Genomic DNA, 22022 nt, shown 5'->3' on the forward strand with positions numbered 1-22022 from the left:
CATGTGCACGGACACTTTGATCAGACAAATCTTCTGTCAAGTGGATTAACAGAGTTTAAAGTGGGAGGATTAAACCGTTTGGCTCTGGGTTCCACTGATGTGGAGTTACTTACTGGTGGTAGCGGAGGTTTGTGCGTCTGCTGTGAGAGGAGAAAGAACAATGAGGTCAAAGGTCACAGTGACCTGAGTCTGGACAACAAATACTTTCATACTTCCAGAAAAAGACAATAGTTTGCAAGTAGACAGGGACTGAAGCCATCTCCATGAATGTGAGTGTATCTTTGATATCCTGTGTAATATTTATGGACTTTTGCTCCAGTTTTTCTAGTTGCTAAATGGGACCCAGGAATAAAAAAAGATTCAGCAGAAAAATAAATAAGTAAACACAGAGAGCGAGCACACCAGGGTCGTCTATTTTGGTGATGCGGTGGTTTTAGGAGCGGATTAAACTCTCAGACAGTCGAGCAGCGTTGAGCCATGAACAATAAACACTGGAGAGCCGCCGGGTCGGTAACTGGTTTAAAACATTCAGCAGCAGTCGGGTGGACATTGGCTCTTTTACTAACTCGTGTGGTTTTTTCCACCCGGGCTGTTATTACAGCGATCAGGCTGCAAACACCTGAGACGTGTTAACAGGAAACACGGCCGTGGAAAGTGTTTCCGAGAACTGGGCCTGCCGGTAAAAGATGATCCAGCATAGGGCCGAGTCCAAATGTGCAAAAGTAGGCCCACAGTGGAATGTCTATTGGCTAGTGTTTAAATTCCTACTTATTCCATGTGTTTTAATGCTTTTATCGTTCAGCAGCAAACTCTCGACCTGTAAAATAAAAATTGAAATCACCAATAGATGCTCGAGGTCTCAAAGACTTACCTGCAGTCGTCTCTGTTCTTAGCTGAGGTCATTTATTAAAGACGTAAAGGAGGCGGATGGAGTGAAGTCACTGGGAGAAGAGCAACTTTCTGCCTGTGCATTAGTCCAACAACTTTTTACCAGTTTTTCTCTGGAATTGAAACACTGGTTAAACTGGAGCTTAAAGGAAACATCTTTACTTTGAGCTACTATTCAGGTAATTTAAATGTATATCACAACCTTATCTAGATAAGCATTAATGATCTAAAAACTGGCACCAAAACTGATTTATTCAACTTTTGATATTTCTTACAGTGTACATTATAAAAAATATAGAGTAACAAAAGTTCACAGTGTCCAAAAGGCAGTTTTTAGTGATATTCAGCAGAAGTGTTTTTGTTCGAGGGGATTCAACAACAAGTTGTGAGGGTTTATTGTGTCCAATGAGGATTCAGCTGTTAACACCTTTAAATACAAAACACAACTTTAAAAAAAAAAAGGAATATTTCCATTACCGCGCCCAAATACAAATAAACATATCTGTACAGTTTGTCTGTACAGATGTATATTCCTCGGTGCATGAAGGTCCTTGTATGCAGGCACCCAAACGTGAACACACGTTGTCAGGGACGCTTGTTTCATGCTACACAAAACTGCAAACGGCGAAAAACACCTGCATTCATTTACATTTCAGAAACACAAGACACTGAATGTAATTATATACATTTCACAGAACAGGATCAACTTAAATGTCAGCAAACCTCTCATGGAACAGATCAGGAGATGGTGGCTGTCTGAACATGTTGAACAGGATCAAAAAAACATATAACGTAGATACTCTTCTGAAATTAAAGTCAGACATTACCCTGGAGAAGTTTAGTTTGACAATCTCAGCACAATCCAGTCGTATTCGTCAATGTGGATTCGGTCTAAGTCTTAAATCTAACATTTACATATTGTAAGGTAGTAGTTGACTTTTGGGGCTTTTTCAGCAGCACAACTTATAAAACAAAATATCTGTGATGTCTTGCAAACTTAATTTGGTTATAATTATGGGGGGGAATTTGTTTTCCAACAGGAACTCTTAATGTTAATTAACTCGAGTTTTTAGAGGCATGTATCAAGAATAATGTTTCTTTTTGTTAGAGGCTCTTTCCAAAATTTGCTCTCTATTAAGTGACATCAGAATTTCAGAAGAAAAACACAGTTAAGGTCCATTAGAATAACTGTGACCTTGCTCTCCTTACAGCAAACCAGTGTTTAAACATAGATCTCTAAGTTCCATCACAGTTTTATACATTGACTTGTTACTTATGACAAAGTTACCTGTTTATGTTGTGTTCATGCTGTGGATGTTCAAGTACAACCGTGTTGTATTTGGTGATTGTTGAGAAATAACCTTAACGCATAAACATCCAGAAAACAGGGGGGAAACTATCCCTGTGTGACGAATAGAATCCATCAAGTTGTTTCAGGACACAAAACACGTCTGTGGAAATAACAGAAAAGTCCGAAGACGCCAGCGATGAAAACCTCCTCGTCAGAGTTTTCCACTGTGAACGCTGCAAAACGTGAAAATTAAAGCAAATGAGGCAGAAATCTGCGAGTCTCTGTTCATTTCCTCTCTCCGTTCACTCTCAGTGAAGATGAAGTGAGATGATATTTTAGTTTTTCAGTCTTTGCTGAAGGCAGCCGACACATGAACAAGCGACCAGGCTGCCTGTAAAGTTCCTATACAGGTTTAGTAAGTCCTCTGAACTCACCTGACAATAACACATTAGCAGCAGATGAGTGTTGTCTCGGTCCAGAGGGAATCCAGCTACATGTAATGTCTGGAGCTTTGTTGAAGCCCTGGAGCTTTCAAACTGTCCTGAGCACAAGTGGAGCACGTCGGGGGGTGAGGTGAGAGTTAGGTTTCAGTTGCAGGTGGTTGTTTAAATCAAACATGGCTCCTCCTTGAGTAGAGGGAAGGTGCGCTGGTTATAAACTGTTATAGTCCATCATTGGGGTACATATGTCCATGTGCTTTCTCTCAGGGAGTGAAATGTAAACATCAATGTCAGGCCTGGGCCTAAAGTACGAGGCTGCTGTCAGTAACGCGCCTGGCAACTCGTGCAGAACTGCATCATGTTGTGTAAATCAAACACAAACCGAAGCGGATTGGGGAAGATTCATGGTTTCAGAGAAGATACGTGATGTGACTGCTTTGAACGTCCGACCGGCTCATCAGGCGGTAGATTCTGTTACCAGTTACAGGTGGTGGCTCACACTGGTCTGTGGCCTCGGAAAAAAAGTAGTTAAAACACCTATCTCCACTTAAAACCACAATTTGTACTCAGTGTAAAGGCCAAAGACTTTATATAAACAGAATCTAACATTCAGAAGAAGAAAGGTGTGTTTCCCGAAACGTCAAACTATTCCTTTAACTCATTAACCATTGATCTACAGCGTTGTGTTCTGAATTAGCTCGTACCTGTTCGATTTCTGCTTCACCTTCACACTGGAGGAGTTTCACCTCAATTTTTTAACTTAAACATCTCCCTGCTAAAGAAATAGGACCTGTTGACAGTGATGTCTGTGGCTCACACAGACTTACAGAAGTATTTAAGATCTCTGGAACCTGATGATGAGGATGATTTTGGTGTTGACTTCCGGACTTTGAAATCCTTCAGGCTGCTGAAGAGGGTCGTTTTCTCTCAGCTGTGCATGTAGGCCCTGCAGGGGGAGTCTGCATTGAAGTCGTACTTGCCCAGACTGGGAGGATAGTAGGTGGTGGCGAACATGTTGCTGGTCGCTAGCGGGGAGGGGAAGTGGTTGCACGTCTCTTCTTTCACGTGGAGGTTGTTCTTGTTTAGTGTCTACGGAGTAGAGACAAAGAGAATCCTTATGATACCAGACGATAGGAAACTTTGTCATTTGGTCCTGCTCTCTTTAATCTGAGGAGACATGCGAGTGGTACCTTAAACTCCATGGGGATGTACTTCTCATTCTTTGGCGTGCTGTTGCCCTGCTTGTTGTAGGTGAGGTGGTTGGGCGTGCTGGGGTGGATCACCGCTGACTCTGCTGACGGTCGCTTCCGGGAGTGGTGGTACGTGTAGGCCAGCGCTGAGAGTAACGCTGCTGCAAAGAAACTACCTGAGCCCACAGCAAGCAGCTGGAACAAGGTGAAGGCTGGAGGCGCAGGGGAGAGAGCAAAGGATGAGATTAGAGATACTGCAAAACCATGAGGAAGGAAAGGGGTGCGGCAAGGGGTGGAAAAGATTGACTTCAAACTGGAAGTTGATGTTGCTCCTGGCTGCAATGAAACTTTATCAAAAGTCCAGTCCCTCGCCACATCGGGCCAGGGCTGCAAACAAAACTCAATAAGCTACAAAGTGTGTGATGCACGGGGGGAAAAAAGCTTTGTGACCTTGGAACTAATAACTAGGTGTTGCTACATGTTCAGAGGCTTCAAAGAAACAGAGGGGATATCGATTCACTTTGGATTCAACAGGAGAGCGGAAGGTATAGCACCTGACAGCACACACATACACACACACACAGAGAGAGGTGTGTGTGTGTGTGTCAGGCGCTAACAAAGAATAACAAGTCTCAGAGAGCTCATGGAAAGATGGCACTCACTTCCACAGCTGTGGTCGTCCTGTCCGGGTAGAACGACTGGAGAGAGAGAGCGACAGAAATAAAACACAAATCAATGTAGTGAAGTTTCATCTTTAAAGCGCTAAAAGATCAGATGAAACACAAAAAACGTCTACAGGATCCCTGTTGATGTTCAATGGGAAACAAATACAAACATGTGCTTGTACCTGGCACCTCATGCGGCTGACACGGCCTGGACTGGGAGACGTTGCCCTGGCAGAGTCCGGCCTCAGCCACCACGTCCTCACTGCAGAGACGATTGCGATGCTGCAGACCCTCCTCGTCGCACTCCCCCCACTCCCCCCACTCGCCCCGACCTCATGACCGAAAGAGAAGAGTAGACAAAGAAAACGAGACTTAGACAAAAGGGCCCAAGAGAAATCGTTGGGTTTCGCAGATCACAGTTGATTTCAATGCCTCTACTTTTATTTCAAAGTCCAAATAAATGTCCATGTTTGGATCTGTTGTAAATCCGGAGGATAATACACATTTTTTTTTCTGTTTAATTTCTATCTTTTAGCCGATGCATTCTGGGATACGCTCCAACGACCCCCTCTGTTTGTCTTCTCAACACAAATATTGATTCACTTGCTGTGTGGAGATTTCCCATCAGCATTCATACAAACAACATTATTCAATCTTGGCAGTCAGGCTGAATCTATCGAGTGTATTTATGGTGCGACAGTTATTTTAAATGACATTAAACTCTGTACACAAGTTTTTAAAACAGTTAGAAAGTGGAAATATGACTAAAAAGGGAAACAAATTGCAAAAGCCTTCTCACAAATCGAAACAATTCAGTCTGAACTGAATGATCATGCCAAATTTGAATAAATTCCCTCTACGCGTTCTGAATTCTGCATCTTTACATGTACCTTCACATGTATGTGTGTTGCAGAGAGCCTCTTCAGTGTGCAGGCCTATACAGATGTCCCCTCCGTTAGCAGGTGCCGGGCTGCTGCACTGCCGAGTGCGCTGGTGGTTTCCACCTCCACAGCTGGACGAGCACTGGGACCAGGAGGACCAGCAAGACCAAGCTCCACTCACTGGTACGCGCACATACAGTAAACTTTATTCATACTATTAACATTTTCAATGTTTTGCAACTACGCTGCCAAAATGCCCCAGTTACCTGGGCAGGGCTGAGTGTTGCAGTCCTGATACTCCACCGGGGATCCCACACAGGAGCTCGGGTTGGTCCTGCCCTCTGCCGTCGAGCAGATACGTTTGCGGGTTCGGAAACCTGTGGAACACTGCTGTGAACAGCCGGACCACGTTTCCCAGGATCCCCAGCGAGCATCTTGGGGCTGGGACAGAGTGTGGCCAGTGGACTTCACCAAGTCTTCAACCAGAGCTGGAAGACATTTTCTTTTTTTTACATTTTAACTCAGCAGACAAAAGCACTTATATAAAAAAAGGAGGTTGTAATACTTCAGACCCAAATAGACAGCTACACTCTCGTTGTGTTTAATAACCCAGAATTCAAGAGGAGAAACACCTGTCGTGTCTCTGAGGAGCGGAGGAAACATCATCGATCCTCGCTGTAACAGATCAATGATGTTTCATCAATCTGCTGATGGCTGACACAGTTTCACAGATCCAGTAAATTAGACTTTGGACTTGGCTTGGCAGCTACACTAAAATCAAACCCAGATAGTTACTCCCAGGTACGTGATCCCCAAGTTATGTTGGTATCAAACATAGACTGTTAATAAAGATGGACGATATGCCCTCCCATGTCCCACTGAAGCCCAAGCCAGAATATACTGCATATGAACACTGCCTTCTTTCAACCAAGACGTAATCTGAAGCCCGTAGTGATTGGAGGATCATCTGTAGCTGTATTTTGTTCAGATACTCACAGTCCGTCTGACAGGCTCCAGACCCGTCACTGGGACAGAACCGGGTCTCCGCCTTCTTCTTGCCCAGCTGCAGCTGCTGCGGGTCGGGCAGCAGAGCCCGGCAGGTGTACCTGAACCTCTGCTCCTGCCGGGACCCGTTCTGACTGACGTTCATCGGCATCCAGGGAGTCCAGGGGGTGTTGCGGCGGACCTCAGGGCAAGCCTCCAGGTTACAGACCTTAAACTCCTGGAGTGGAGGAAGCAGACATTGCTGAGACATTGCTGAGCCCCAGGCTGTAGCTAATGCTTTATTTACTTTATCTGCCGACACCATATGTCCTAATGTTTCCTATAATTCAAGATGAAGAGCTTGTAGAAACAGTGCTGCATTAATACATCCTGCTAAACAACAGGGACACTGATGTTACTGGAGCGAGTTTATAATGCAACCAATTACTGTGTTGATTTGGACGATTTAACAAAGCTGCATCCTGCTGAAAACATAAAATGATGCTTCACAGTCACTGCTTATGGAGTGGGTTCATCAGTGATGAGTCAGATGGGGCTACTCTTAATGGATGGTTGCAGGAATATGACAATAAAAATCGTCCATTATATATAAGCTGGCAACAGCTCAAACCACAGGTACCCAAGGTTAACAGCATGTGCCTGATATTAAAATGTTTCTGCCCCGCAAGCAGAAGACTGTCAGGTCACTTTCTTTTCTGTTCCTTGAAAGATTAATTTAATTACTTTTCAACTTTTTTAATCTTTATATTAGTTTGAACCGATTTTCCTGAGACTTGGCTCTTAGATGGGGAATGAGCCAAGAGGGATCCATTACATTTTGGTGCAGGTCTGGACAAAGGGGACGGATCCACGATTGTTTTTCCTCTTTCTTTTTTTCCGCTCTACTGAGTGCCACTCTGCATTAGCGTATTGCTATGGGAGCTCTGCAATGTGAAGGTTGAACCTTTAAGGTTCTATACCGGACATTTTCTTCCTTCTCATGCCGCCATCCGGTCAGACTGGAAACCTTGTGGCGTGCACAGGTGGTAGCTTCCAAGATTTGCAATTAGCAGCATTTTTAAGTGTGAAGCTTGTGAGGCATCATAGACCTTTTGTGGAGAAAGCAAATTCTACTTGTTTGTTTCTACTTGTACTATTTACATAAATATAAATGTAGTATCCCTAAGCAGATTGTCTACTTTTGCAAATTAATTCATAAATAATCTAGATTGTTTTTACTTTCACAACAAACCCTGACTTTTCAGCACTGCAGTACCGTGGCACATCCAGGACACGAGTTTCCATTCTCACAGGTTCTGGTCCTGGAGTGGACCCCTCCTCCACATTCGGCACTGCAGTGAGCCCAGGGGCTCCACGCTGTCCACGCCACTGGCAAGGGACATGGCCTTTTCTCGTTGCACAGCCTGGACACAGAAAATGAAAGCATGCTCAGGTCTTTCTGGTTTTATCTAAGTTTCAAAGTCATGTCAAATCTCAAAACTCCAACTTTGCTAAATGTGTGCCTAGACTGTCACTGATGTGGTAATATTTTAACACTTAAACAAGCCATGAGGCAAAGATGGCTGCTTCATCCTCACCTCTCCTCTCGACCCTGGCCGACGCAGATTCGACCACCGTGGCGAGGCGAGGGGTTGTTGCAGGAGCGCTGCCTCACTTCAAAGCCGATGCCACAGCTGCTGCTGCACTGGCCCCATGAAGACCAGGGCGTCCAGCCGCCATTCCTGAGGAACAGGAAGCGTAAAAACCTTAAATCTATTTATGTACATAAAACACCATTTATCAGCAATTGAATAGCAATACAAACATTCAACTAGTTGTATTAATATATACTTTTTTCCGATTTATTTGTATAATATATCACAAAGACATGTACCTAGAGCAGTTTGCCACCTGAATGGTGGGACCCTTGCATTCGACGCCGCCACACCGGGCCACTGGTCCGTCACATGAGCGGGAGCGACATGCACAGCTGCTGATGGAGCCCTCGCCGTCATCGTGGTTACAGAGCTGCCACGGAGCCCAGGCACCGAAAGCACCATCCTGCGTTAAGTTCCTCACCTCCAGAAAGACATATTTAACACATTATACCTGTTCTACCTTTTATACAGTACAGAACATTCCACAGGTGTTTGTGTCTTACTGGGCACTCTGTGATGTTTTGGGTCCACTGGTTCATGTTGGAGCTCTCCTCGATGGTGGTGCAACGCTTCTGTTTGAGATCCCAGCCGCAGTACGGGTCCCTGGCTTCCAGGCAGGAGCTAACAAGAGATCAGACATTGAGCTGAAGAATAATCGAGAATCCCTGCTACACAGTGTTTGATTAAACTGACACCACAAACTTGTCTGCCTTCCATCAGCAGCTGTCTAATGATTTGAAATGATCAAAGAACTTCTATTGTGTTAATACAGAGGAAGTACTGTACAGTACATCATCAAATATTTTTGCAAGGTTATCAGCATATTCTAGTTGTACGTTTACTGTCAACAAATTCACTAAAAGCCTACTTGTGTAATTTCTGCTCTGGGGCCAGCTAAAATATGGAGTGACAGTTCAAAAGCAGTTTCTTTACAGGGGAAAATAAAATGGGCTCTTAACATAATCATCGTTGTCAGCGTTAACTGGGAGCCGTTCAAACTTGCAGTCCCAAACATGTTTGTCTCTTTAATGGTTCTGAGCTAATTAAGTTTATTTTTCATACACAAACACACTCAGATTTGAAGTGCAACGTTTACTAGACGATTGGCTGCAGATTGTGAATTTTCAAATGGTTTAACTTAAAAGAAATAAGTTTTATATTATCTATTATAGACACTGAGTCCCATCTATACTATACTGAACCAGTACTGCTCCTCAGGTCCTCTGATCTATCAGCTGTTCCAACATGCACGATGCTCCAAGCCTCTTCCTGAGGGCAGCGAAACTTTGGCAGCCCATCTACTGATTAAGTTTGGTTTATAGGCATTATTTTAATGTATCTATGTTCTAAACCTCATTAACTTTTACTGGTCTATTAATGGATTGTATCCCATTTTATTGACTTTTTCCGGCATGCTTGAGCTCTGTACCGTTCGTTTGGATAGTTGGAGCATCGCTCTAATGGGATCTTCACCAATCTGTCATCGAGTCCAACAAACAAGGACCTGTCACTCTGGACAATTTTCAGGCTCTTGATTGGCCGGATTTGTCCTTCAGGGAGGATCCGGAGCTCCTCCAGGTAGCAGCCTTGAAGGCTTCTGTTGGTTGTTGAGAGAGCCTTCAGGATTGTGCCATACTCTGACAAGATGGAAAAAGACAAAAAGTTCTGTTATTAAACTTTAGATTTTAAATCAGTAGCGTAACTTCTACCACACTCTACCTCATCTTCCTCACCAGTGCCGATGTACATGACATGGTAGAGCATGTCTCGGCCCTGCACGATGTCCACTACCAGCTTGGAGAAGCGCAGGTTGTCCTGGGTGAGCAGCGGGTTGATGGTGATCGGCTGCACCACGTCGTTCATCAGGAAGAGTCGCTGGGCGTCCTGGAGGTTGCGCTCCGTCAGGTTCCCCCCAGGGCCTCCCTCCTCCAGAGTGCCACACTGAGGATTGAAGAGGGGATCAGTGAGAAAGGGACTGCTGTGACTAAGAACAGCATGTGTTGGGTCTCTGGGACTTTCTCTAAAAATAAAATGTGTCTGTAGTGAAATCTGTATATTATGTACACATCACAATGTTTTTTATGTAATTTCTATTATATTGCTAATGTGATTTTGCAATTTTCAGTGTCCTTGCAGTTCACATCGGATAGCAGATTGGCTTGTTGAGAAGAGTTTTCTTCATACTCTCCTGCACTAACAATCTGTTTGTGTGCTCACACAGATGAATAGTTGTCCCCTTGGAAACTCTGGAAATACACAACAGTCTCACATCTATTAACAACATGTCTGTCAGGCATTATCCACTGGATCCAGTCCTTCGAAATATGAGTTACCTGAAAATTGGGTATGGGGTTTGGGGTAGAGAGCCAGGCAGTGCGGGGGTTCTCCTGGTAGCGGAACGGTCCGTTGAACGCGAGAGTGATGGCGCTCAGATTGAAGGCACAGACGGCTGAAGCTGATATGCTGTTCCTGGAGGACAGGGGGTGTTAACGTGGTAATTCAACGTGAAAGACAGGGAAAGCAAACGTGGAGGCTTGAGGAAAATGACAAACCTTGACAGGTAAGACTCTCACATATACAAAATCACTGACATTCCCCTTTTAATGATGCCATCAATGACTACAACTACCACTCACACATTAGTGGTGAAGATGCCATAGATCAGGTCCTGCTCTGGTAAGTAAAAGGTGCTCTGCAGCTCGTGGTAGTAAAAAGGGATTTCTCCCGAGCGCGAGCAGTTGAGTCGGGCCTTCATGAAGGTCGTCCAGGTGTCCTCCAACAGGAAACGACCGCCCATGTCGTTCTTGCAGACCCGCGCCACGCGAGAGAACACCATCTTCCCACAGTCGTTTTCCACGGCCGTTTCTCTCAGGAAGAAGTAGGCGAAGCGACCGATCTCATAAACGGATACAAAATGAGGCTCTGAATGAGAAAAGAGAAAATGTATGATGTTCACAAACGGACACGTGAGGCTGTAAACAAATCTGTGTGGTGATTTGTTTACCGTTGAGCCACTTGGAGTTGTACTGGGCGCTGCGCAGCGGCGGCATGTTCCCCAGGCTCCTGTAGACGACTGGGTCACGTCCCGAGAAGTCGATCACTGTAGCGGCGTACAGCTCGCCCTTCTCCGTCACCATGGCCGTGGAGTTGTGGCGCGGGTCGTAGGGACATCGGGCAACACCGTTCACCGTGTCCAACACCTCACTGATGTTGTCAATCTGAGAAAAGGACGGACAGAGGGTGGAAACAGCTGAAGTCTTTACAGGAAATTTATTTCATCCTTGCAAGGACATATTGAGTTTATATTGACCTTCTACCATTTTCAAAATGCAAAGACCTACTTCCTTTTCAGGGCTAAAATTGTGAGGCATTAAATTGATTATTTGAAAATAACTGTTTTTATGGTCAAACAAAAACATTTTCTGAACTAGTTCTGTTAATTTCCCAAAACTATTTCTAAAGCTTGGAGGATCCTGGTCACTTGCTTTGTGAGATCTCATGATAAACTCTTGTACCCACCTGCCTGCTCATACACACGGGGGCAAAAGCGTTGGTCCCACACGTGAACAGCGTCCTCCCACGGATCAACAGTACCCGGAGGTAGTTCTGACATTCCTCCTGCAGACAAATGCATCTCTGTTTCATGAGAAAGAGCTGACCCTCTATCGTTCATTAAACTTAAACAACAGAGTAAACATAAACTGAGTGTGACCCATTTCCTCTGTATGATACAAACTGCACCCTACCTCAGATTTGCCCTTGCTCTGACATGAGCGCTTTGTATCCTCACTGGGTGCCCATTCTGTCGCCTGTGCAGGAAGCAACATATATATAGTACTGTATAATCATGTAGATTTAAACATTGTACATTAAATTAATTTTATATAATAATAAATAATCCTTTATCTCGGCTGTGGTCACCTGTATGAGGGAGGCGTTGCTCAAATTCAGCGTGAAGATAAAGTTTCTGAAAAAGAAAATAAGCAGCAGACACACAGGTTGAGTTTGAAACTGTCATTGATGTTGTCATTAATATGATCCACATGTTTAAATTTTCCATTTCCTCCCCTGACCTCATCCTATTAACCCGATGATTTACATTTACTTTATCACATTGCACACTTGAAATGTTTATCTGCTTATTTGTTACCTCGCTCCCACAATGAGCTGGTTTCTGCTCAGGTCCAGAGCCAGCTGGGCAAAATCCTTCACTCCTGGATGGGAGAACTCCGACATCCATGGCGTCAACACTGGATGAAGAGTGAGGGGTGGAGGGGGAGTAAAGGGTTAATGGTCGCAGGACAAGTTAAATAGAAGTAGGAGGGTTGAAAAAAGGCAAGAAATAAAAGAGAGAAAGACATTATGAAAGATGAACAATGACGCGCAGGAAAAGATTAATGAGGACAGACAAAAGGCAGGAGAATAAGAGGAGGAGAAAGAAGTGGGAGGAGCAGGATAATGAGCAAGAACAGGAGGAAGACAAGAAGCAAATCAGAAGAATGAAAAGGAAGCAGGAGAAGGAGAATTAGGAAGAAGGAAGTTGTCTATTATTTGCGTGGGAATCCCTCTTCACCAAATGATACCTGTCTCACGGTCTTCAGTTACTCCATCAGTGTTTTGACTGATGTGTCAATAAATCAGTCAGAAAGTGACACCAGAACGAGGCCGAGTCCAAGGGTTCAACACTCCACGTTTAAAAAATTGGGGGGCAGAATAAGAGGTTGAAGTTTAGGCAGATGAACGATTGAATACATATATCCAGGGGGGTTTCCTTTTCTGCTCGGCTGTTTTAAAGGTTGAGTTGGGATTAACCACCATATTTGTTACTTTCTGGAGTGAGAAGATGTAAATGTGTGCCATTAATTAAAGCTGCATTCCTGTGTGTTGTTGTCTGTAGTGGTTGAAGAAAATGAATGTGGGTATGAGGTTTGTGTTTGGATGAAAACGACATGTCACATTCCAGCTGCTTCAGTAAAATCTGCACCCCTGCAATGTTTCTAATTTAAACTGGCATGAAGATTATTTTACTTACAATAACTGTGGAAATAACTCTGTTTCTCTACCTTATGACTAAGTTTTCTATGTAAATTGTCATTCTAGATCGAATCAAATAAATCGCATCTACCACAGCAGGATACAGATCAGCAGAACTGAACATTAAACACCACTTCTGCTGCCTCACCTTAATTCCTCTTTTTGAAGGGGCCGGTTTGGGGGGACAATCGTATCCAAAACAATAACAGCACAGTTTGCCAGATTAAAGATTTGAGCTGAATGGAAACGGACATTCAGTCAAAATACCATAAACAAGGGCCCAGTTGTTAAACAGCTGGATGTATTAATTAAATCTAAACTTGTACGTCTGATAAATGCACAGATGTACAAATAAGCTTGAGGCCTAATGTACAAGGAGAATACAGAACCTGAATTTAAATCATCTCTAAAAGAAAGTTAATCCTAATTGGTTGCAATACCTATTCCTTATTAATCTCATATAATATTTTGTACGATTTATTAAGACTGTGAGCTAACAGAGTTAAAACTGACCTTTCACCCTTGTCCTCAGCTCCACTTTGAACGACGTTACCACATGAATACAAACCACCACCTGAGCAACAGTGATTTTCAGAGGGAGCTATTAAATCAAAATTGCTTTTGTGCATTTCCCTGCGCACATTATGACCGGTGTCCATGCAGCCACTCACAGACACTCTGCTCGGCATGAAAAGTGAGTCTTTCTAACAGCGGTCGTGTCCCGAGGCTTTGCTCTTTCACCCCCATGGTTAACTACACAGAATTAGAAACACACTAAAGATGCGTTAATACAAGAATAACATGATTTATTCAGTCAAAGCACAAAGAGCAGAGTGGAATCTGATTTTGAATCGAGATAAACAAATAAAAACTGCAGAACATTGAACCTCATTAGTCTGAGGGCAGCTTCTTCTTATACCATATATAATGAACCTGCCTCTGTGTTAAGCTTTTAGTAGAGAGACATTAGTATTTGGACTTTTTAGCACTTTGTTAATTACCTGCCCCGTGTTTAATGACTTTCACTTGTGTCCCATTAAAGGGGTGTGTTTAGTCTCTGTGGTTCTGTTTAGTCCCAGTTTGTCTTGTTAGTTTTCCTGTCAGCCTTCCACTGGTTTCCAGTGTTTCTTTGTGACAATTCTCCCCCTGACTGTTCACTCTACTTTTAAGTCAAATTAAAGTCTAAGTTCTTCAATACTAAATTCTTCATTGACCTCCCTCTCTCTAGAGATAACTAGTGTTGATGTACTTACTTTGGTAGGAGACAACAGGATGCTCCTTTCTGCTGCAGTCGGCGAGTTTGAGGTGAGGCTGCTGGGACAGACAGACGGACGAGCAGATGAGCAGCACGAGGCCACAGGGGGGGAGGGACCACACCCCCCACCCTGACGTCAGCATAGCTTCAACCACACCCAGTCTTCAATCAGGTCCTCAGGAAACACCTGTTGTAAGAGAGGAGCACATGAGCACAGAGAATCAAACACTAATGGTGGAAATTCTTAATCCATCTTAAATCCACATTTGTTTCCCTCCCTTCCCTGTTCTCAGTCAGCCTGTCCATCTATTTCCAATTAGTTGTGCCAGTCCTGTGGCCCAACAGTCCGTCTGCTGCCGCTGGGTGTCCAGCCCCTCGCTGTCAGCAGGACTCGGTCACGGCTGATTCACCTCAAAAGGCCCGGGCCGCAAGATCTTTTTAATGCCGACACTGAGACCGAGGGTGCCGTCTGCAGAGGCTCTTCATGACTGAGGAGAGCCATTGAGAGACGAGACTGGGCCCGGAGCCAAACACGGGCTGTGAACTTTGAACTGCGAGCCACAGGAGGAGCCTTTGTGTCAACATCGAGATCCATTTACGTACATGAAGTCTGCTCAAAGATAATTGTCTGATGGTGGCACATTCAAAAATTGGCTGGGGACTTAGCAGGTATCTACAATGTATTGAAGATCAACCAAACCAAGAGCTTTTTAATCATGTTAACAGACAATATTAAATTAATAACTAGCTATTAGACCTTAGACGGAGTGCATTTTGCTGGTTTGTGATTGGCTTTTCTTCTCCTCCATCACCCACCTCCATTTCTTTCTCCTTCTCCTCTTTTATTTTCCTTTCCAACATCAGTTCATGATCTTTAAGAACCAGTGAAAGCAATCTGAGCAATGGGAATTTCATTCAGTGTTATCAAATAACTCAAACTGTCAGGAGTAAAATCTCGCTGACAAATACAAAAGTGGCTCATTTCTCACCGCACTGTGCAGCATATTGACACACAGGCCAGAAGCACTTCATCAAAATATACTGTTACAGCCGTTTACACAGGAGAACATTTATTTTTAGCAAGCAGGGGATGACACTCCTGATCCCAGCTTGGTGTTTTTTCAAGGGGAAGACACTCATCGTAAGAGCACCCTTAAAAGGTTGTAGACAAACCAAAGGTGGTTGTTTTAACTCTCACGTGATGGAGAACAGACATTCAAACCTGCACTGAAGTCATTGTAATGGCGGCGACCTTAGAAAAAGCTGTGGCCAAAGCTGTTCTCTATAACTAGGGAGAAAACATGTTAGAGAACAGGGAGTGGGACTAGTGCTCGTGTTTGATTACAAAGCTTTTGGAGTTTGAAAGAAAAACGGTTCCACTGCAGCTTAGGTCTGTAGAGAAATGGTCTCAGAGAACATTAAGAGAGATTGATGCAGACTTCTGGTTCTAAATTTGTCAGAATTGGAAGATAAAGTAGTTTTTAAAGGTTTAATATTCTTCACGACAGTTCAGCAGCTCCCTCTTTCTGTCTGTTTGCGTGCATGTGCTGTGTGCTCTGCAGAACTGAAGTGTTGAATGTCTGTTTGTGGAGGGGAGGCAGAGGTTTTTCAACCTGCTGGGTCCGACATTGCTGCTTAATGAAGCGATGGGAACAGAGGCTCCGCCGCTGGCCTCACTTTTGTTATGTGGCCGTGCTCTTCTCGTTGTGCAAAGGCCGAACAGTGAGAGGCCTAATGTTCAGGGATTTATCTCTTCAGTACAATGAGAAGCAGCAGCAGCGGATGTCACTCAGAGTCTGCAGAGACAGTAGGGAAATGTACAGATGCAGATTCTTAACAAGTCGCCATAACTACACGGCAACATCGGTTGTTCTGTCGCTAATTTGGTTAAGTTTAGTCAACTAAAACTACTAAGTTAAGATAAGAGAAAGTTTGTAGTTATGGTTAAAAGTAAATAAAACTGATTGTCAATAACAGACTTCGCAATTAATCGATATAATACATCATGTGTTATCTGATATGAATTTGAGAAAAGTTTTCAGGACTTGACGAGATCAGGATCAGCCAAAACACGATCTGCTGCCATGTGCTAACAGGGAGGAAACCGGCCTTGACTGAACCGTAGGAAGTGAAAGTGGCAAACATTCAAGCCTCGCTGTGTTTTCCTGGAGCCCGGAGCGTGTCAGAGCATTCATCCATTCATTCGCTGGTGTAGCTGCCTGTGTCGGAAAAACACCATAAAGCACGAACAACCTGTGAAGAGATTAGAAATACAGAGTCGGCGATTCATGTGACCAGTCTGTGGGAGGGAAACTCGCAGGGACACGGAGCGAACATGTGACCCCCACACGGAGATGAACACTGCCAGGATTTAAACCTCTGAACCTGAGAGTCTAATGGCTTCACGGTATCAACACACCAACACATGACAGGTGTGTACATTACAGCTCTGTTTGCCTCGTGTTTTCTCTCCATAACTTACAGTACACGTCCGCCTGTGACTCCTCGCTCAAGCACCTTCAGCCTTCACCGCGCTCAGAGGAAACACAGACTCTGCATAACTAAGATGCTTATGCTTCTACTGAAGCGTTTAACACTGTCGGAGATAAACACAGCTGTTCCAGAGTCAAATAAAACCACTGCTGCCAAAGTTAAACTAGGAGGAGATTAGGTTTCTGCCCCTGTCCGTGTGTTTGTTTGTCAGCTTGAGCAAGCAAATACTGCCGATGATTTCCAAACTTGGTGGAAGGATGGAAAATGAGCCGAGAAGTAATCCATCAAATTTTGGCATGTTTTGGGACAAAGAGGTGTATACAGGAATACTTTGAGCACTTTCTTTAACGTTGTGAGACGGGACTCATTTTGACATTTTTATTTATTTCCAAGTCAACAAGTCATGGATCTTGATTAAGAAAAATCTGGAATATTTAGGGAACTGATAAGCCTGTAAAATTTGTTGCAGATTGACTGAAATAAGGGGAACTTGATCTTTAATTTAGATGTTAAGAAAAAAAAAAAAAAAAAAAACTCTCTGCAAGCTTTTGACAGCCTTCCTCCAGAGACATTGCATCTTTTTCCACCGCCTCACAATACACCTAATCGTCACAATCAGCACTCACACATCCCGCCCTTTGAAAAGCAGGGAATCTTGAGCTTTAAAAGCATGTATACAAAATCAAAGCAACACTTAACATGTCTTGTTTCAGGAACTTTCTATTCAAGCTCTCCTGGCTTTGTCTTTAGAAAACTGAAGGAGTAGAACATTTCATTCTTTTCAGGAACCACAGAGACGGCCCTCCCGCGGTGTGTGTCACTCGGATGCCTTCAGCCCATGGCTTATCTATGAATGAGTTGATTTGATGAAGGGGAGAGTAAGGCATGGATGAACCTCTCTAGGATGAGCGGGGCGACACTGTAAAGTTGCTCTTTCCTTGTCTGTCAGGATAAGCAAATCCTCCTCGGTTATACATCACAAAACATTTACTGTCCCCCTCGCGATCAAATGCAGTTCCACCAGGATTATAGAGGCGACAAAATGAGCATGCTGTGACACTGGGTGCACATCTAAGGCGAGCTTCATTCAAATCCAGACAAATCCTCTTTACCGAGGTAATATATGACAAGGAAATTAATTACAAGCAATTATTTACTCATTCAGAAGCCCTGTAATTTGTTCCTCCGTGACACGAGAAAGAAAAGGAAGGAATCCGGTATCTGACCTTTGTAAATGTCTCTCTTGTCTAAACTCTCATTAAAAGAAACAGAGAACCCCCCTCTCGGCATAATGAACCAAAAACCTGCTAACTTTAAATTCCTGCTTAAATAAGAAAAGGCTCACAAGACAGCAGCTGGAATAAAAAGTAAATTCTCTGAGAGTTGCTCTCTCCTGACGGTAGCTGACCCCTCACCTATGAAAAAGTGTTAATCAGCAATGAAGTCAGTTCATGGAGATTTGTTAGTTGTAGCAAATGGACACTGAGAGGGCATCCAGAGTCTCTCCATCAAAATATTCAGAGAGGACCATTTCCGAGGCCTTATTCTCAGCTCCTTCCTACCGGGGTGAATGGTCTCTCTGTGCAACCTGCCAACTATCTGCCAATGGCCGCTCTCTTTTACAAGTGAATAGACTGAGTTTAGCCACAGTTAAAAAGACACACTAACGTGCCATGGCCGCGCCACAATGGCTGCTCGGGGAATTTGCCAAACCTAATGATGCCGGTTTGGCCCCGGCAAGAGGAGGTAGAGAGCAGGAATCCTAAAGAGGCACACAGCTGCACCGATCCGTCTCCTCCTATCTCCCTCTCTGTCTCCCTCTGTTCTCTTATCATCGACTCCAATTTCTTTTGCTTTCTCAAATAAATGACACAAGGAGGGTGTATTAGTAAATCTTTTTGCATCAAGCTGCCTCAAGCATACAGTATCCTTCCACTAAGTTTCGTGATAATCCGTCCAGTAATTTTTGCACTAATCTCTAAATGATCAAACAAACAAAAACCTAACCTTGGCAGAGGTAATTAATGCTGATGTTGCTCTGTCTGTTGAATGTGTAAACAGGTATTGGTTTGCTAACATGAGAGCAATATTCAATGTGTATAATATGTATGTAATAGTCAAATGGGAGGGATTCATAGCTTGCTTTGTTTAAGACGGTTGTCACAAGGTGGTTGGATGCAAAGAAAAAGTTCCAACTGAAAAGCTGCATGGAACTAGAATTGTAATTTTTGGCCAGTAGTGTTATCAAGAGTTGAGGCACTATGCAGATGCTGAGCTGGTTAAACTGATCCATCATTTTCTCCAAAGTGCAACCACCAGTTGACTGCACATGAAGTGACAATACATTTAGGAGGATTGAGAGCAACAAACAGTAAATATATTTACTGCCTCACAAACTACCGCCTCAAAAATGATTATACAGATTATTTTCTACATCTCTTCACATGCTCATACACCTGAAGGCAAACAACAGTATTCAGGCATCAACAACATTTAAGCAAAAAGATCCCAGACCAATTTTAAATGGAGTTTAAGATCTCCACCATAGACTGTAAATAAAGAAGGACGATGCATCACCACTTCAGTCCAGAAATGAAGCCAAAATATCCTGGATACAAACATTGCAATCAAGGTCCAGCTGACACACCTAAAAATATTCAAACTATCATTTTGTGCATTTGATTTATATGGTTATGGCACATGAAAAAACAAATGTATTTTTTATTCTATTCTCTGTATTATGAGTAGTTTATTTTAATTGAAAGCCAAGCTTTCCTTTAAGTTATTCTTATATAAATCTTTGACTACTGTCCATAAACTACATGTTGTGCATGGACATATTGTGCCAGGCATGGCCGTGGTAAACGTGACATACTATCATGCAAACTAAGACTCTATTCTTTGGGCAGCTGTGGCTGAGGGGTAGAGTGGTCGTCCTCCAACCTGAAGGTCCGCGGTTCGATCCCCAGTCTGAACAATCTGCATACCGAAGTGTCCTTGGGCAAGATGCTGAACCCCGAATGGCCCCCATAGAATAACAAAGTGCTGGGATAGATGCACTGTATGAATGTGTGTGTGATTGGGTGAATGTGAAACTGTAGTGTAAAGCGCTTTGAGTGGTCATCAGGACTAGAAAAGCGCTATATAAATACAAATCCATTTACCATTTGAATCTCTTGTGTGACTAAAGGTCTTATTATTTTAATGAGTAATTCATTACATCTAATTGATGATGCTGTCAGACGGAAGGATCTCAAATCTGGTTAAAGAAGAGAGCAGCATGTTTGTAAAGATACCTGTGGTGCCAGGGATTATTTTCCAGTTATGTCTAATAGCACATTCAATAAATATTCCATTACAACTAATCAACTAAAGATATGACTTTATTAATCATGCAATCAGGTGTGATGGCTGTTGTCAGTAGTAGCAGCAGTTACATGTTTCTAGATGTCGCCTTTTGTCAAAAATTATCAACACTATCCCAAGAGTATAGTCAGTACAACCTGTGTCTCTTGCTTGACAATAAACTGCTCATCAAACAACACACATTCAGACACAATTTCAGAATCCAGACTGATGTTATTGATCCATTTGGGGTCTTTTCCTCTGTCTGTCCTCCCCTTTCCAATTTCAGCACTCATGCCTCAGAACAAAGAAAATATCCACCACACATTACCTGAGCCCCCCCCCCCCCGACTGTGAGACATGTCTATCCATGCAGCTGCAGCCTCCGAAGTCAGAGACTGAGGGATATATATGCGCTGAGGATGGGAGTGAAATGTGGGGGGAGAGGGGAGAGGTGAAGGGTCATATTATTGATCATAAGAAATGAGTCTGCGGAGCGGAAACGGAATGACTGCCAGGAGAGTTGGACACAAATACCGAAAAGGACTGCACAAAAGAATAAGTAATTGCACTGAAAGAACCCAGCTCTCCATGGGAGACATGCATGCACACAGAAATATACAGGAGAATAAACTTACTTGTTCACCATCACCCAACTGCTCCGAGAGACTCTCACACGGGCGGCACGGATCCCGACGCTTCACATGGTGAGAGGGAAGGGAAGAGAGGACGAGGTATGAAAAACAAGGGAGGGAGAAGTTGTTTCACATCGACACACAGTGGCACGCTGACCAGAGTGTGTGCAGAGAGGTGGAAGGGGAGTAAAGCAAGAGGGGGGGAGCAAAGCATTCCTGTTTGTGCAGAGCAAACTGTTAACTCTCTGAATGGAGAGGGGACGTCTGCCCGCTGTGAGAGTGTGTATTGTTACGCTTGAAAGATCCCGTTGGAGATTCTGGTTCAATAAAAAAAGGTCAGATTAAGGTGGTTATCAGCTCAATTGTTTAAACCAGTGTTTTTTTCTTATATAGTGAATATTGGGGTGTTATTGCACTTCACTTACCACAGATGTCAACAGGTCAAAACTTGAACTTATAACTTAAAGCAGCCTCAAAATGAGTTTGATGGTTCACTGACTTGGAATAGAGAGAATGTTTCGTCTTTCATTCCCACTCCTCAGCCTGAACATGCTCGATGTAACTTTGGTGAGCAGGTACCATCTCCTGTGAGTTGTTGAAACTGTCTGATGATCGCAGCTTCAGTTTAATCGTCAGAATCAGGTCCAGCAAGTTCAAGAGTGAGGCTGAACTGTAGATCAGTTAAAAAGTTTATCGCCAATATTCAGCAGAAAACTATCTAAAGGATTATACACCGATTTCTGTGTAATTCAACAGATGGAAGCACAGGGGGTAAAATGCAACAATCTAATGACTATACCAAAGCAAAGTAAGACTAATAGGATTTAGTAGCTCAAACCAAGATAAACGTAAAAAGACAACAACGAATCGACAAATTCCAATCACCTATGAAAGCGTCTTTATGTCAAAGATACTGAGATGCTGAGGACCGTTAGATAACGTCCTCAAACTGACTAAATGAGTGCGTAGAGACGGACAAGAGCTGGACTGTTCTGGTATAAAGTTTTAAATCAATCTGAAACAAACTGAGCCTTGGTGTTGGTCGAACACAGCTGCAGTGGCATCAGCGTGCAAATGAATCAGGAGACGAGAGTCAATAGCAAACGACATTAGCTCAGGCAAACATTTCGTTTGCTTAAACAGTGAAATCCAGTCTGACCTCGCGACACACCACCAGAGACAGAAAGAGTAAACACGCAGGGCTTTGATAACTAAATGTAAAGTTAGTGTGATAGAGGACGGTCCACCTGACGCGACTGACGC

At 43.5% G+C, this 22022-nt stretch overlaps 1 protein-coding gene across 1 annotated transcript; it reads right to left on the minus strand.

Annotated features, from left to right (window-relative positions):
• Positions 1-1133: 1133 nt before the first annotated feature.
• LOC133933197 (semaphorin-5B-like) lies at positions 1134-20940 on the minus strand. Its single transcript, XM_062380139.1, has 22 exons — positions 20763-20940; positions 14285-14473; positions 12148-12247; positions 11919-11964; positions 11744-11806; positions 11517-11615; positions 11002-11215; positions 10634-10919; positions 10331-10466; positions 9731-9938; positions 9427-9634; positions 8501-8618; positions 8234-8418; positions 7938-8081; positions 7616-7763; positions 6352-6577; positions 5622-5843; positions 5365-5535; positions 4657-4806; positions 4472-4507; positions 3810-4021; positions 1134-3708 (listed from the first exon to the last, which is right to left on the minus strand). Exons 2-22 carry the CDS (start codon positions 14427-14429, stop codon positions 3547-3549), a joined length of 3279 nt encoding a protein of 1092 aa, XP_062236123.1. The 5' UTR covers positions 14430-14473; positions 20763-20940; the 3' UTR covers positions 1134-3546.
• Between the last annotated feature and the right edge of the window lie 1082 nt (positions 20941-22022).

This window comes from Platichthys flesus, chromosome 22 (genome assembly GCF_949316205.1).
Source record: "Platichthys flesus chromosome 22, fPlaFle2.1, whole genome shotgun sequence".
Lineage (NCBI taxonomy): Eukaryota > Metazoa > Chordata > Actinopteri > Pleuronectiformes > Pleuronectidae > Platichthys > Platichthys flesus.